This window comes from Pyrgilauda ruficollis, unplaced genomic scaffold (assembly GCF_017590135.1).
Source record: "Pyrgilauda ruficollis isolate IOZ18807 unplaced genomic scaffold, ASM1759013v1 scaffold16, whole genome shotgun sequence".
In the NCBI taxonomy this organism is placed as follows: domain Eukaryota; kingdom Metazoa; phylum Chordata; class Aves; order Passeriformes; family Passeridae; genus Pyrgilauda; species Pyrgilauda ruficollis.
This window is the reverse complement of record NW_024514764.1, coordinates 49,342-66,243: the sequence shown is the minus strand read 5'-3', so window position 1 is coordinate 66,243 and position 16,902 is coordinate 49,342. Positions and strand designations below refer to the sequence as shown.

Below are 16,902 nucleotides of genomic sequence, written 5' to 3'. Positions count from 1 at the left end.
CCCCGGGCCCGGCCCCCGGCCCGCCCGCTCACCCCGCGGGGGAGGAGCGGGAGAAGCGGCGGCGCCGTGCGGGGCCCGGCAAGGACGCGGCAAGGGCGGCCATGGGCAGCTCCAAACCGCTGTCCCGCTTCTGGGAGTGGGGTAGGAACATCGTGTGCGTGGGGCGAAACTACGCGGAGCACGCCAAGGAGATGGGCAGCGCCCTGCCCGCCGAGCCGCTCTTCTTCCTCAAGCCCTCCTCGGCCTACGTGCGGGAGGGGTCCCCCATCCTGCGGCCCTACTACTGCCGGAACCTGCACCACGAGGTGGAGCTGGGGGTGGTCATCGGCCGGAGGGCGCAGGCCGTGCCGCTGGACGCGGCCATGGAGCACGTGGCGGGCTATGCCCTGTGCCTGGACATGACGGCCCGCGACACGCAGGAGGAGTGCAAGAAGAAGGGGCTGCCCTGGACCTTGGCCAAAGGGTTCGGCTCGTCCTGCCCCGTCAGTGACTTCGTGCCCAAGGAGAAGATCCCGGACCCGCACAAGCTGCAGATCTGGCTGAAGGTGAACGGGAAGCTGAGGCAGGAGGGGGACACCTCCTCCATGATCTTCTCCATCCCTTACCTGATCAGCTACATCAGCCATGTATTCACCTTGGAAGAAGGGGACTTGATTCTCACGGGGTCTCCCAAAGGAGTGGGGTCCGTGGAGGCCAACGATGAGATCGAGGCGGGGATCAGGGATGTGGTGTCCGTGAGGTTCAAGGTGGCACAGGGCACGGAACCCAGGAACCCAAAAGGCGTTTGACTGCCACAGCCCCGTTTCCATGGAGGCTGCAGCACACCTGGAGTCCAGCCCAGCAGCTCCAGATTCCAGAATTTAATTCCAAAACCATACCTGGGAACTGGCAACAGAGACATTGGAGAGGGGAATGGGTTGGCTGTCCTTCTGTGTGTGCTTCTCTTCTGCTGTTGCTTTGAGTATAGCCTTAAAATAAAAATTACTGATCAAAACAATTCAAATGATGATGTAGGAGCTAAGGCTCAGCCATGCTGTGGAGAATCAAAGGTTTATGTGTAGATGTGGAACCCTAAATCAAGAACTGCAGCTTCACAAAGAGTTTCCTCTACAAGAGAAAGATGTTTGATTTTTTGGATTAGTTTTGTGATTCCTCCCTGCTTTTTTCAAACACACAAATTAAAGAAGGATGGCTTTTCTTCCCACTCCAGGGGGCAGAGGCACCAGGAAGTGTGCCAGATGTTTGGCAGATCTGTTTTTTTCCTAAACTGAGCTTGAAATATGTTCTAAAAGTGAAATAATGCAAAATGATCAAGAATAAAGAAGCATATGGGTAAAGATCACCACCAAACTTTCCTTTTGACTGATTTCAATGTATTTTTAGTAAAACTGTAACTGCAGCAGTTGCTGTTACCCAGTGCAGTGCAGCAGTTGGAGTTTTAAGTGTTTCCAGCTGCTAAAAGCCACACTGGGTAACTTTCCCCAGTTCCCAGCTGCAGCTGTTCCAGCACTCCCCACCGGTTTGCATGACAGCGAGTTCTCTTTCAATTCAACAGAGCAAGTTGTAAAATGTAATTTAAAAAATCCTCCCCATGCAAACATCAAAACCTAGATTTTTCAAAGGTTGCACAGAACTGGTTCATTTCTAACAAAAACAGATGGATTTTGGTTTTTGTTTTACATAAATGCAAAGCACCAAAGCTAAACGCTTCCATTTGTCAGAGCCAGATCTTAAAAACTGCTAGGAAAAGCTTTGGTTTTAAAAGTGGGGAGTTCTGCAGAGAAAAATCCTGTCTCCCAAAGAGAAGCAGCTCTGTGAGAGCAGCACAGTCCAGGGTGCTGCACACCACAATGGGAGAAGAAATTGAAGAATTCCTTTAGAATTTCTCCAGAATTAAAACAGCCATGAGGGTGAAGAGTTCTGGAAGAGGAAGGATGGAATTAAGTGTCTGTACTGTTTGCATTTCCTCCTGCCTGTCAAACATTCCCATCTCTGGCAACAGCAGCAGGGCATCATTTACAGTTTGGTCTCCAGCCCTGGGTATTGACAGAGTTGGGATTAAGTTATTGGAAACATTCCCTTCAGAATGGGAATTGTTATGGCTGGGAAATGTTGAATTGTTTATTGCTACAAGAGGGATGACCCAACGCTGGCAGCATTTTTGGGGTCTTTATTGCCACCCTTGAGTCAGGGATGCAATCTGGGATTGCTTGTCAGGATTTCCTGTTTCTGTGGGGGTTTTCTCTGTGCCATGTTGTTTTAAGGGGTGAGGAGGCACCGGGGGGATCAGAGTTCCCCAGAGTGTCCTGGCTAAAACCCTTTGCCAGAACAGGGCTGGGGGATCTCTCTCTGTTGGAAACAGCTGAGTCCCAGCGTGCTCAGGAGGTGAGGATGGGACAAATACACCAGCAGGAGGGAAGCTGTGGACAGAAACATATTAAAAACAGGGAACAAAATACGTGGAGGAAGGCACAATATACATACCTGGGTTCTTTAAATCCAGCTTTGGTGAGCAGAGTCCTGCTTACAGCCTCAGCTTGATTTTTGCTTGTCAGAGGTCACTGCTAATTGATTACTCTGCTCTAATTAGACTTAGTCTGCCCAAAGAGAATCAGCCCTGCTCTTGCCCACAGCTCCATGTTTGGCCTCAGCAAGGTGCAGCACAAACCCTGGCAGTGTTTCAAGGGGGGGGGTCTTTATTTCTTTAACACAAAAGCAGCAAAGCAGTTAAAACCACAGAAGTTCAACAAATCTCATTTAACCTATTTGTTATTTCTGATTTTTTCAAATAGCTGAGTGAGGAAATCTTCCAGCACTCTTAAAAGGGGTTGAATTTGGTAGAATTAACATTTAAGCTTAGGCCCAAGTACACTTTTTAAAGTACAATCACCCAAAAATATGAACTCAGAAGCCCACTTAGAGGTATTGTAACATGCACCTCCCTCCTTTACCATCAGAACAGACTTGGCAAAACCCAACAACAGCAGAATTCCATCTCTAACAACAGAGTGAAGGAAGCCTTTCCTGGCATTTATAAATAATTCCAGTCTCTTCCCAAGAAGCTCTGACTGGCCTCTATGGGATCTGCCAGTTTGCAGGAAAGAAGATTCACTTTTAGTCCAGTTCTCCAATTAGGTGATGAAGTAACCTGGAAAAATAATTAAGGATCTTTGTTATCACAGCACCTTGACAGAGATTATTTTCAGCTGTTACCCAGCATATTTGACAGATTTATTTGCATTATTTCCTGTGTGAGTACACAGTTATGCCATCTGCCTGTCACTGCTGAAGTCAAACACTTTCATTTTGTCCTGGAAATAGGGACAGAGAAAGGGGAGATGGGACAGTAAGAAGAGTTTTGCCCCAAAGGACAAGTTTAAAAGTGAAAAACAGCTCCTGTTTTGAATGAAACATTAAATACTAACCTTGAAGTAAATCTTGCTTCGTTCCAAGAGGAGTTGCCATTTCAGTGCAGTCTTCTGCTCTTCTTCCAGCATGAGGAATTCAGGGACCTGTTAACAGGACACCACAGAGCACTTCAGCAGGTAGCTAAAACATCTCCACAAAGAATGATGATGAAAAGAACATCTTACAAATTTTTATACATTTCTAGGCTGTATTTTTCTGTTTTAACATAGTGCTTGGTATGAGATGTGTACCAAGACAGTCACACTAACCAGATAAACTGCAGGGTGTTTGGAAATCAGAGGTAGGGATTTCCAGCCATGTTCTCAGAAAAGCAGTGCTCTGAACTGGGTTCAGTCTTACACTGAACACAATTCTTGTTGGCATCTGCTGACTTCCAACTTCTGCCAAGCTCTGTGTGTCCATCCATCATCCATCCATCCATCCATCCATCACCATGATATTTTTATGAAAATCCTTTGCTAGGATTTTTCTCCTGTTCTAGCTGAGAAGCCTCAGAAAAGAAATGTAAACAATTAACTATCTGATGGCTGTGGAATGTGGTCTGGACATTGTTTACCAACAGGTGCATCTTCCATTGGCCCATGTGGATTGTTTTCATTTGATGACCAGTCACAGCCACCTGTATCGAGGCTGTGAGCAGTCACAAGATTTTGGTTATTCATTCCTTTCTTTTCCTTTCCAGCCTTTTGAAGGATCCTTTTATTTCTATTCTTTTTAGTATAGTTTTAGCACAGCATTTTAGTATAATATAATAAATCAGCCTTCTGAAACATGGAGTCAAGATTCTCATCTCTTCCCTCATCCTGGGACCCTCGAACACAACCATATCCATCCATGCCATTTTTGTCACTCTTGCACCCAACACACACACAGAACATTTTCAGGTGTTTGTAACTCTCAGCAGGCTGCACAGCTGAGCTCAGCAGGAGCAGCCCAAGCCCCCCTTACTGTGCAGCCCAGGGTGTCCTCAGCGACACAGTCAGCCAGGTAGCAGGAGCGCAGGGTGCCTGTGTGGTCTGTCACATCCACCAGGATGTCAAAGCTGGCAAAGGTGGACTTGGCCTCTGGAGAGACGTCACTGCAGAAGGTGCAGGTGTTTGACGCCTCATTCACGATGAACCTGCAGACTGAGCTGAAACACAAGCAGAGAATTCATGCAGATATGCAATTTGTTCTTCCTGAAACATTTTTCTAGACTGAGATTTCCCAAGAGACTTTGTCTTTAAAAAAATTGTTCATCTCCTGAACTCTTGAGTCCATCTGAGACAAAGTGACCTTTTCTTTTTCACTCCAGGAGCACAAAGAGCCCTCAACAAAACCCCACATGGCATCCTCCAGAAGAGTTTTATTTCTTCTCTGGGATGGGACTAAAATATTGCTCCATGTCATTTGGTCTGGGTAAGAGGGACAAGCAGTTTTAGCACGTTCCAAGCAGGCAGTTGCTCACCATCTGTTGCGCAGGACTCTGGACACGCTCTCGTCGATGTCCAGGGTGGAAATGTAGCCATAAATAATTCCATGGAGAGGCTCCAGCTTCCCATCACTCTGGAGAGCTTTTTCTTTCAGCTGTTCCACTGTGTAGACATCCACTACAGCCTCCACTACAAGTTTAAAAGGCAAGTTAAGTGTGTCTGAGCCAGAAATTATTCGAAGAGCAATGGCAAAAGTGGATCTTAAGGCAATAAAAACGAGATTTAAAGCAGCAGTAAAGCCCCCCTCCAAAAAAAAAAAAAAAAAAAAGTAAAACAAAGGGACTCAGATCAGGAATATATCTATTATTTCATCTTTGTATCCTCCAAAATGAGTTTTTGACAAAAGTTTTCCCCCTCACTTCTCCAAACTGGTTGCAGACAGAAGGAACACACCAGACAGGCTGCAGCTGGCACAGTCAGCTGAAGATACCCAAAGATAAAATAAGGGACAGCCCCAGGAAACCATCCAAACTTCACCCACTCAGCCAGGCTGGACCTGAGTTTTGTTTCTGTGAACACACAGAGCAGGAATTCTTGCAGCTGCACTGTGAAATGACACTGTGCAGGTAAATAAAATCAAACACTTACAGTTAATGGTTTCATTTGGCAGCTCCTTCACGGGGCTGGGCAGAGCTCCTGCCTGGGCACTCTCTTTGATGAAGCTGAAGAGAACATTTGCTTCTGCTGTTTCTGAAGAACAGTAAAGTTATCAGTATATGTTGCATGTAAAAGTCACTGCATTTTTATATTTCACAAGTTTTTATTCTGGTAGTACAAACACGTTGGAATTAGCCAAGATTTACTTTTCTCTTTTTTATTTTAACTGTTAATCCTGCATGGAATAAACATATGAAGGTTGCTAACAATAAAATAAAATAAAATAAAATAAAATAATAAAATAATAAAATAAAATAAAATGTAGAAGCCAAAGGCACTGGTCATCACATAGCAGACAAAAAGCAGGGAGCTTTGTGAGAAGCAGGCAGAAGAAATCACAGTTCCAATAGATTAATTAATGCATTCTAGCCTAGAATAATTATTAAAGGCAAAGAAATACTTGAGCAGCTCTTACCTGGGTTCGTTGTAATGATGGTTTTGGATATCACAGTTGCAGTCATGCAGTTCCTAAATTTGTCAAAATTGATTCTCACATCTGATGCAAATATAACTGTGCAGAAAAACACCCCCGTGTTACTGGAGAATAAATGCCACATGATGAACTTGAATAAAACCATAAACCAGACTGGTTTACCTGTTTCTTGGGGGATCCAACTCTGTGCCAGCTGGATGGATTCATTATCCCAGCTAAATTAAACAAAACATTTTTGAAACAGCACCCAAAGTGTTTAGTACTAAACTAGTAAACAACATGGTTGTAATAAAATTGGCCAAAGGGGACAGGACTCCTTTGTGACACATGTGGCACTGAAATTCCTTGTGCCTGCTTTATCCCAAACAGGATAACATAAAGATGGGCCTAAATGCAGAATATACCTGGGAAAACGCTGTGTTTCAGCTTTTATCCAAGTCATTTCTAGCTAAGCAAATTCCAGTTCAAGGAGCTGTTTGTGCTGGGCCAGGCTGATTGCTCAGATCCCCAGGCCAGATGTTCAACACTGGATCTTTGTGGCTGGGGATGATGAGACTGGAGTGAGGTCAGAAACATCCCTCAAAAATGGTAATTTCATGGTCTCTTGATAAAATCTCATTCAGCTCCTCCTAAATTTGACTGGCAAGAGCACAGCCAAAGCACAGATTTGTTCTGGTGGGTTTTCTCCTTAATCCTTGGAAAAAGATTTAAGATATTTCCTTTTCATCTGATATTTCCCAGGCACCTCTTCCCTGCTGGGCTCTAAAATCCCCTGACAGTGCCCAAGTCCCAGCACTGAGAGAGCTGATGGAGGAGTTAATTTCCAAATTAACCCTGGGCTGGAAGGGTTCATCCCAGAGCTGCTTCTCTTGGTTTTGTGGCTGTGAGTTGTGTTAAACATCCCTGGAGGTAACACAGCTCCCAGCCCACAGTGCAGGGCTGGCTGCCTGCTTCCCCTGAGGGAACAAAGGTCACTGAAGTAATTTTTAATCACCAAACAGCAACCCCAGGGCAAGGGAACACCCACACCCCCACATGCCCCTGCACTTGGAAAAGCCACAAGTTTATTGAACAAACTCGGGGCAAAATGCAAAGGTTCCCCTGTGAACAAGGTGCTGTTCACAGCAGGGATGGGCTGGGTGGAGTTGTGTTTGTAACCAGGACAGAGATTGAAAATACAGCCAGAGTCGCATCAAAATGTTTCTGCATTATTTTAAATATTTAAAAACTATTTTAACCTATTTCCACTCCACTTGCAATTCTGCTTGGTTTTAAAAATGGATCATGCTCTTCACTTTCCTGCCCTGCTGCTTGTGGAAGAGACACAACAGCCTTTGCAGCTGGTTTTAAAAGTCATTTCCTGAATTAGCTCAAATGTCCACATAAAAAAAAAAAGAAATTATTTGGAACTGAGCTTCATTTTGCCATCCATGAGCCAGCAGGCTGTCAGCAAGCCATAAAACTACACAAGATATATAAGACCACTCTAATGAATCTCTTCTTAAAGTCTCTTTTCAGTGTACATTGCTGCCTCATCTCAATTGCCTCCTAAATAACAATATATTTAAATTAAAAGATGGGTTTATAGTTAATTAGTGTGTGTTATAGCTAATTTCTTTACCCATGTTTGCATTATTTTTTAGTGAATTAAAGAACATTTAAAGAATTAAAGAACATTTTACCATACTATTGGGAAAGACCTCTCTGTTTCATCGTACAGCTTTACTTCACACCTCTGGCCTTTCCTTTTGTCTGAAGTTATAAAATACTTTGGCTCCCCAACCTTGAAGAAGAAAAAGAAGTCACTTGTCCTCTATTCAGTGTTTAGGAGAATAAAATTCATAACCTAGAAAAGGTTAGAAAAGGGAAGGAAGATACTGTAGACTACTAAAAATGGGATCACTTAATTTCCCCTTCATTTTGTTGATAAAAAATCTCATCAAAGGGTGTGTGTGGTTATTGTCACTCAGCTGCCAAGCAGAACAAATGCAGTCCTGGCCACTGTGAGGCTCAAAATCCAAATTGACACAGATTTACAATGAAGTTACTCGTGGCAGGGCACAGAAATGCTCCTCACTCACTGCCATCACAGCCCAAAATCCACATTTTTACACAGATTTACAATGAAGTTACTCATGGCAGGGCACAGAAATGCTCCTCACTCACTGCCACCACAGCCCAAAATCCACACTGACACAGATTTACAATGAAGTTACTCGTGGCAGGGCACAGAAATGCTCCTCACTCACTGCCATCACAGCTGCCAGCACATTGAGGACTCTCCCATGGAGGCTTTGTCCATTTGCCACGATGTCCCCCAGGGAATAATAATCCTGAGGGTCCTTGACAGGCAGGTGCAGCAGAGCCAGGAGCCTGGTGTCTGTGTCGTAGCAGGAAGAGGTTTTAACCACAGAGTGATTTTCACTGAGCAATAATTTGTAGCCACTAGAACAGAACAAATCCCATGGATCAGCACTGCACTCACTGAGGTATCAACAGTGTAAGATGTTCATTCATATGAAAAAACAACTTTATTCCATTATAGTTTTTCCTAAAGGTACAAAAAATTCTTGTAGATTTTACACAAATAATGAAATTTACTCTGTTTAGCAACAAAGAACATTATTGCTTTATGACCTTCTATTATTATTAAATATATTCTCCTTTGAGATTTGACCAGACATTGTTGAGCACAGGAGGAAGGTACAGCTACACAGGAAGAAAACACCAAAAATTTCTACCAATTTACTGTGACTGGAAATTAAAGCAAGTCTTAACTTTGATCTTTCTAGAAAGAACTACCACTCCATGCTTTAAATTTACCTAGGAGTGACAGGGTTGAATTTTTCTTCTCTTTCTGCTTCCTTGGACTGAATTAAAGGATTTTCAATTGTAACTAAAACAAAGCATTGATAAGTGATGTTAGAAATTGATTATAGGTACAATTATAGATATTTTTGTGTGTACACTCTGTAAGCTCACAAGTTTTACCCAAACAACCCCAGGTAGCAAAATCTTTCTATGAACTTAAAAAGATAAAAGTGCATCCTGTAAATAAATACAGGATTTTTGTTGTGGTTTTATCAGCAATCATGGTCATATCTATAACTGAGGGAAGACAAAGAGCAAGCAGCTTTACAGCTTATTTTTCATCATGTTTAAGACCTCAATATAATGTAAAATTTGACATTGATTAACTGCAGGCCAGCTCTGAGCTGCTGCACTCAGTGGGTTCCTTTGTTGACATATTTACTGGGCTTCAGCTGAAATCCTTGGAATCTTGTTCCTTTCCTCTTTCTATTGAACAGAACTGAACAATTTGTTTCCAATTAGGCTGTTTGTGAGTCCTCGGAGCAAAACACAGCAAAGCCACCAGCACAATCCTGATTGCCATGCAAACAGAAACGTGGTGGGAATAAATAAATTTAAATAAACTCACCACAGTCACCAACCCTGAAGCTTTCTGAGAGGGATCTGATGTACTCTTCTCTGCCCCAGGACTGGACATTCATGAAATAAGTTGGGGAATCACGAATGGTAAAATTGAAGGTGTATCTTTCAGTGCCAATGTCTGCAAAAGTAAACAGGGCTGCAGCAATTCCTCAGCACAGCTTGATTTCTAACTAGAATATGTGTATAAAAACTACTATTTTGGGGTTTTCCTGGATTTTAGTGGGAATTTTCTCCCACTAGAGGCCAGCAGGTGGTGCAGGAACTCGGTGGTGTTTGGGAATGGGCTGCAGTTCCTGCTGTGATCAAACAGGGAGAGGTGCAGGAGGTGACAGCAGGGCTGTCACACGGGGAGGGCTCATTTGTACACACAGCCCCAGTTCTGCAGGAGCTGATGGCCCAGGCTGCAGGGTCACTGCCAGGGGGTCCAATTGAATAAAGCAAAGTGTTTCCAGTGCTATGGAAAATTCAGGATATTGGTGTCTGCATCCCTGCCCTGTCTCATACAGGGAACTAAAAAAGCTTTCCAGGATCACAGCATGATGCAGTAGATTACTAAATTATCCAGGAAAACTCGAGTGATCCCCCAGTGCCCTGAGTGCAGGCCCATGGAGCACACACACCAACACCCTGTCTGTGGGCTCTGCACTAGGCTGGCACCAGTTTCAGGTGACAACGATGACTTTCCCCTAAAACCTCTCCCCTCCAGGAGCTCAGCAGGAACCAGTGGCAGCAGAAAAACTGAGCCCTTCTCCTGGAGCTGGAATGGCTCTCCAGGCCTGGAGGTGCTTCCTGGCAGTGTCTGCACCAACCCCGACTGTAAATTTGTTGTTTCAATTTCCAATTAGCATTATTAACAACATACAATTCCCATTTTGTCCCAGATGAAGCTGCTGCTACTCAGGCCAGAAATTACTTGTGTCACTCCACAAGACATGTCCTCAACATTTCTGTTTTAAGAGAGAACAAATATGAAGGCACCAGCTCCATTCCAGCAGTATTTGTGGAAGAGTGGGTTCATATTGGTTCCATCTTCAGAGCATGAAACACTTCCATGACAGAGTTTTTCCAATTTCTAATTGATACGGCTCAGCCAAACCAATGCTGCTCTTTCATCTTGGTTCTCAAACAGACACCAATTTTTTTGGGGTGCATTTTTATTCTATCCATTTTATACTGAGAAATCTGTTTATCATTTAAATCTTGATTTCAGTCATCTCTGCCAAATTACACCGTTGAAGAAAATGAAGTAAAAAGAGTTTAAAGGGACTGTACTTTTTCGGTCTGGAAAGCTTCTGACATCTGTTTTCCCAATAACCACCCCGATTACATTCTGAAAAATAAAAAGATTATAGAGTACAAGTATTAAACCCAGATGTAGATGATGAATTAGATTTCATGGAATTATACTCTGCTGATGATAATAAACATATTTCTGGCTGGTAATCATTTTAATCTATTTATTCCACAGTACCGTATGAGCTAAAGAGTAAAACAAACACACAAGTTTACTTTAGGAAAAAATTGTGACTAATAAAAGTATTAAAATAAATGCGTCTGTTTCTGTTTGTGAAGAAAATGGGAGGACAAAAGATCACCCCAAACCTTCACAATTTTGGCTGTTCTACAGCAATCTCTCCTCAGGTAGGCAGCAATGTTGTTATTTCATGCTCTCTGCACAGGTCTCAGATCTCCTCAAATGCTCCATGGAAAGTCTGGATAGGATTTATTTTACAGTGAAGTGTCCAAGGTTTCCTGGCTCTCAGCCACAGTGTGCACCTACAGGAGCTTGTCCTGGCCTCAGCCAAGCAGCCTAAATTCCTACAGGTGCCTCTCTCTTGCTATCTTTCAACTGACTCCAAGGGAGCTGAGGCAAGGAGCTTTTCTGTTGATTCAGACCAAAATCAATCTTATTCTGCTTTGCTAAACCTGTGCCTATTATGTAAAAACATCCTGTTCTCAATTGTCAAACACAACTACTGGGAGCAAACACACACATGTAGATATAGATATCTATCTATCTATAATATAACAGCTGTGTGCTGGGTTCTTGCTGTGTTTCAGGTGGTCCTGGGTGTCAGACAAGAGTTTTGCAGTGTTGGTTTGGGATTTAAGAGGTCAGCAAGGAAAGTCAGAGTGGGATGAGGGCTGGAAGAACAGACTGACAGTGCAATACTGCCAGGATCCTTCAAAACATGCAGCATCCCACCTCAACTCCACTTCACGGAATCCTGGAATGGTTTGGGTTGGAGGGACCTTAAAGCCCACCCAGTGCCACCCCTGCCGTGGCAGGGACACCTCCCACTGTCCCAGGCTGCTCCAAGCCCTGTCCAGCCTGGCCTGGGACACTGCCAGGGATGTGGCAGCCACAGCTCCTTCACACGAGCCCTTCTGGCAGTCCCATTCCAGCAGAATTCCAGAGGCAGCTGGCAAGGGCAGGGCTGCAGTTCAATAACCAGCCAGGATTCCTCTTGTACATATTCCCAAAGCAGCGTGACCTGCCTGACTTCACTGCAGCCATATCGACAGGAGCTCAAAAAGCAGCTCTCCGGTTTCCTGGGGATCACTAGAGGGAGCACGGGACCTGCCTTATCCTGCAGGGATGGGCACACTCAGGAAGAGGCCACTTGTGTACAGCACTGTAACATCCCCCTTCCACACTGAATGCTTCATGTCCACTGCATGCAGCGATTCTGATTAGCATTTTGTTGTTCTATTTTGGGTTTTGTTCCTTAATTAAAAAAAAAAAAATCTATTAAATAAGAGTGCAGCATTCCCCTTATATCACCACCAAATGTCAAAAGAACTGACATTTAGGATGAGTGCCTGCAGAAACTAGGCTGATTGTGCCTAATTTCTGGTGTAAATATCCCATTTCCCAAAGAAGTCTGCCCTGGCCCTGCTATAAATGTGTTCACCTCTGTGTCTCCAACCCTGAGCTTGCACAGAGAGCTGGCAGAAGGAATTGATCTGGCTGGAAACTATTTTGGACTGAGGAAGGGAGAAAAACTTCCAGAGATCATTTCCTTGATCAGCTCATTGTGCAACTGCCCAAGCACTCATTTCCCAAAAGAGGAGGGGAACACCTCCCCATGGTGCCTGTTTTGGCAAAGCTCTGCTTGAGGCTGCTCAACCAACTCATGAACACGCTGCAAGTGTTTACACTTGAATCTCTTTCACTTTTTAAAATAAACAGCAAACTCATAAACCGTGCCATTTTGATACTTCAAACTGTGTGTTCAGCTGTTTTAACGGCCTAACACAACACACACTGATCATTCTATCATAAATTATTTTATAAAAATACTTTTGTTGCCGTGCATTGCTAACTGCAATACTCAAGATTAGTTTTATTTGTAAAAAAAAAAAAAAAGCTTTTATTTGTAAAATAAAGGCTTTTAACTGGGTTAGTGGATCATTATTTGGGAGGAACTGTGAATGACAGGCTAGATTAGCATTGCTGAAGATCAGTTTGGATCAATATGGCTCTAAGGAGATAGAAAACTGCTCTTAGATCATCCCTTTTCTGTGATTCCTCTTTCATTTGTTTAAAGTAAATGAGAAAATAAATTGTGCCATCCCAAATAAAAAGTGGTGGGAATGGGAAAACTCCATGTTTTCACTCTTTCCAGGAACATCAGGACTTCCTGGGGCAGGGGAGGGGGGATTCTGCCTCTACTCAGGTGAGACACCCTGGGGTCCCAGCACAGGAAGGACAAAGAGCTGTTGGGGTGAGTCCAGAAGAGGCTCCAGGACGATTGGAAAAGCTGAAAGAATTGGGATTGCTCATCCTGGAAAAGAGAAGTTTTGGGGTCACCTAATTGTGGCCTTCCAGGGGCTGAAGGAGCTGACAAGAACCATGAGAGAGACTCTTTACAAAGGATGAGTGACAGGACAAGGGGCAATGGCTCCAAAGAGAGAGTGGGCTTAGGATACTGGGGAGAAATCCTTCCCTGGCAGGGTGGGCAGGCCCTGGCACAGTGCCCAGAGCAGCTGTGGCTGCCCCTGGATCCCTGGCAGTGCCCAAAGCCAGACTGGGCTTGGAGCAGCCTGGCACAGTGGAAGGTGTCCCTGCCATGGCAGGGGTGGCACTGGGTGGGCTTTAGGCTCCTTTCCAACCCAAACCAACCTGTGATCCTATGCAAACCCGTTTTTTTACCCCAAAGAAACAGAACCAACCATGGAACTGTGAGATTTTTACCCTGCCTTCCCAGCGTGCCGTGAGAGACTGCTGAGGTCCCAGATGATTGTGGCTGCATAATGCTGACTCTGTCATGTCTTTAATAATGTCTTCACTAATTCAGCATCCATTTAAAGTGCTACAAAGGAGCCTCTGATACATGGAATTGCCCGGTCAATATCTGTGCCTGTGGTACCCACGGGCTGTGGACAACAACAGCATCAATTTTCATTTTGCTGCTTTGCACACAAAGAAGGGAAGGTCCTTTCTACCCAACAATTGCACTAATGCTATCAGTACCTAAATACACATCAATTACATAATTTTGCAGTAATATAAGACAGTCAGATACAATTTCATCTGGGAACAAAAGGCTGTGAGACTTACAGGACGAGCAAGGTTTGGATGCAGATCTGAAAGTGCAACAAAGTCCCGTGCTGAACGAGAATGAGCCATTCTTTATCTGAAACTGCAGGAAACTGACTTAGAGTTTGTAAAAATCCAAACAAATCACTTAAGGCCATTCACAGTGAGAATAACAAGTTATTTTTTAACGTAAATGTTTTGACCTAATGGCATCTGTTTTCAATAAGAGGCATTTCAAGCCATCTGAAGTAGACAATTCTTTGTTGTTTGGATTTGGCGATGGAAGTTATGAATTTTACTGTGACAGCTCTACCTAAGCTTCTCAAATAAAGGCCTGTAATTTTTATTTATTATTCATCATTAAATGGCTCCATTAGCACCAGGCTCTGAAAAATATTTACCCTCCTTCTCTCTGGGAAGCCCAACTGAATTAATGAGGCAGCTCATATTTAAAAGGCAATTTATATGTGAGGAAAGAGAAGTGTTGGGTTGCAAAGCACCTTTAATTGAGGTTTTGGACTAAATATTAAGCTACTTTAAAATGTGAGTTTATGCCCTTCTCAAAATAGAAAAGTTGTGAATTTATTAAAATAAAATTTGTAAAAACCATTTTTTTTCAGGCTGCCAACATGGCATTTACTGCCCAGCCCTGGGAGCACCCAGGTTCTCTCTAGAGATGCTGAAGTGGGGCCATGGGTGCTTTTTTAGCCCCTCTGAATGCCTCATTATTTCATGGGTTCCTCAGAGACATTTAGATACTTAACAAATGGTTGTCAGAATCTGGTTTTTGTTGTAAAAGGACCCATGGCATTGTCCAAATCTTAATAACCTTTAATAGGAGAGAACTGCTGACATTTTTCAGAGGATGCCTGTACAATCTTTAGAACAAAATCCTGAATGGCTTTCATAGTCTTTATACCTGGAACCTCATGTGAGAATTGTTAACCATTTCATCAGGCATTAGGATAAAGGTCTGTTGAACTAGAGAACAAATAAGCCTACATTTTAAAGAAAAATAAGCAGTTATCTGAGAACCAAGCAATTTTTCTAAAAGAGCATTTTAAACTATGCTCTCACAGAGAGACAGCCCAAATTTGCCTTACAGAAACCACTGAACAATGGGGCTCTCAAACCTGTTCCCATCCCATTAGGTGGAAGAATTTATGTTTCCTTCTGTAGGAAAATTACCTCAGCATCCCTCCAAGGCAGGGTAATATTCTCACCTCAGAAGAAGTTAAATATTGTTACCTGCTGTACCTCACACCAGCCAGGTCTTGTCAAAGGAACCAGCGCCGGAACACCTGTAGCAGAGGAAGATTAAAATGGCCATTTAGGATTTTAAAAGCTCTGGGTTCTGAGAGCTGGAGCAGAGCTGCCCCACTCAGGGACCCCTCAACCTCCTCAGGTGCTCCTCAACCCATCATGGACCTCCTCACACACACGCCATTCCCCTCAGGTGCCCCTCACTGACCCTTCAGCCCTTCACTGACCCTTCAACCCCTCAGGTGCCCTTCACTGACCCTTCAACCTCCTCCTGGACCCTTCAGCCCCTCACTGACCCTTCACTGACCCTTCAGTCTCCTCCTGGACTCTTTAGTTCTTCAAGTGCCCCTCACTGACCCTTCAGCCTCCTCCTGGACTCTTCAGCCCCTCACCGACCCTTCAGTCTCCTCCTGGACCCTTCAGCCCCTCAGGTGCCCCTCACTGACCCTTCAGACTCCTCCTGGACTCTTCAGGTGCCCCTCACTGACCCTTCAGCCCCTCACTGACCCTTCAACCTCCTCCTGGACTCTTCAGGTGCCCCTCACTGACCTTCAACCTCCTCCTGGACCCTTCAGCTCCTCATGTGCCCTCCTCACTGACCCTTCAGCTTCGTCCTGGACCCTTCAGCTCCTCATGTGCCCTCCTCACTGACCCTTCAGCCTCCTCCTGGACCCTTCAGCTCCTCATGTGCCCTCCTCACTGACCCTTCAGCCTCCTCCTGGACCCTTCAGCCCCTCAGGTGCCCCTGAAGCCCTCAGTTCCTGAAGGAGACAAGATGGCGCCGGCGCAGTGGCGGGAAAAGGGCTCCGCGCCCCCTCCTCCCTCAGGGCTGAGCGGAGACCTCCCATCCCGGCACGCTCAGCAGGATCTCCAGCAGGCCTGGAGTCGCTGCATTTGAGGAGGTAATAACAGGGTTGGACAGGATTTTGGGCTGGAATTGTACCCAGTGAGGGTGGGCAGGCCCTGGCACAGGGTGCCCAGAGCAGCTGGGGCTGCCGCAGGTCCCTGGCAGTGCCCAAGGCCGGGCTGGAGCACCCTGGGGTGATCCAAGGGTCCCTGCCCGTGGAGCTGGATGGTTTTTAAGGTCCCTTCCAACCCAAATAATCCTGTGACTCTGTGACTTACCAGATCAGGAATTTAAAATCAGGTTCATTCTACAAATATAAATGCACCAGCAAGACAAAGCAAGTGGCAGAAATCTCTTGACGAACCATTCCCTGCTTCCTTTTTTTTTTTTAATGTTGGCTATAAGGGAAAAAAAGTTGCAGCCTGTATTTTATAAATGAATCAAAATTTCTGGTTTAAAGATATTATTTGTATTGATTCACACCCAATAGTCCTATATTTTCAGGCTCTGAAGAAGGCTGGCTTGAGCCGTTTTCTCCATTTATATTGAATATAAAATTATATTTTATAAAATCAATACCATTCACTTCTGCGTCATAAAAAACTTTACTCCTGATGAGTAATTTTATAACCCCAAGGTCTTGGCTATTGGAAGTTTTCAGCATAGCCTGACTAATTCTCTGTGTTGACTCTGTATTACAGGATTTTTCATTTCTTCAATTAAACAGCTGAAAATGGATCCCACCTGTGCTGTTTTATTTATTGCGTCACAAAAATCCATGATAATTATCCCATGCTGATGACAA

General features: G+C 44.3%; 2 protein-coding genes across 3 annotated transcripts; one reads left to right on the top strand and one right to left on the bottom strand.

The window, feature by feature from the left end:
* Positions 1-20: 20 nt before the first annotated feature.
* FAHD1 (fumarylacetoacetate hydrolase domain containing 1) lies at positions 21-1,342 on the top strand. The gene has a single exon (XM_041462719.1). The coding sequence runs from the start codon at positions 102-104 to the stop codon at positions 786-788; it is 687 nt and encodes a 228-aa protein (XP_041318653.1). The 5' UTR covers positions 21-101; the 3' UTR covers positions 789-1,342.
* Positions 957-14,077, bottom strand: MEIOB (meiosis specific with OB-fold). 2 transcript variants are annotated; one of them, XM_041462717.1, is made up of 13 exons: positions 14,009-14,077; positions 10,717-10,774; positions 9,431-9,562; positions 8,815-8,887; positions 8,241-8,436; positions 7,674-7,774; positions 6,154-6,206; positions 5,974-6,069; positions 5,490-5,591; positions 4,877-5,030; positions 4,378-4,561; positions 3,426-3,512; positions 957-3,148 (listed from the first exon to the last, which is right to left on the bottom strand). In XM_041462717.1, the coding sequence occupies exons 1-13, from the start codon at positions 14,075-14,077 to the stop codon at positions 3,032-3,034; spliced, it is 1,422 nt and encodes a 473-aa protein (XP_041318651.1). In that variant the 3' UTR covers positions 957-3,031. The 2 variants fall into 2 exon arrangements, with proteins under 2 accessions (XP_041318651.1, XP_041318652.1); XM_041462718.1 differs by lacking the exon at positions 3,426-3,512.
* Positions 14,078-16,902: the final 2,825 nt, after the last annotated feature.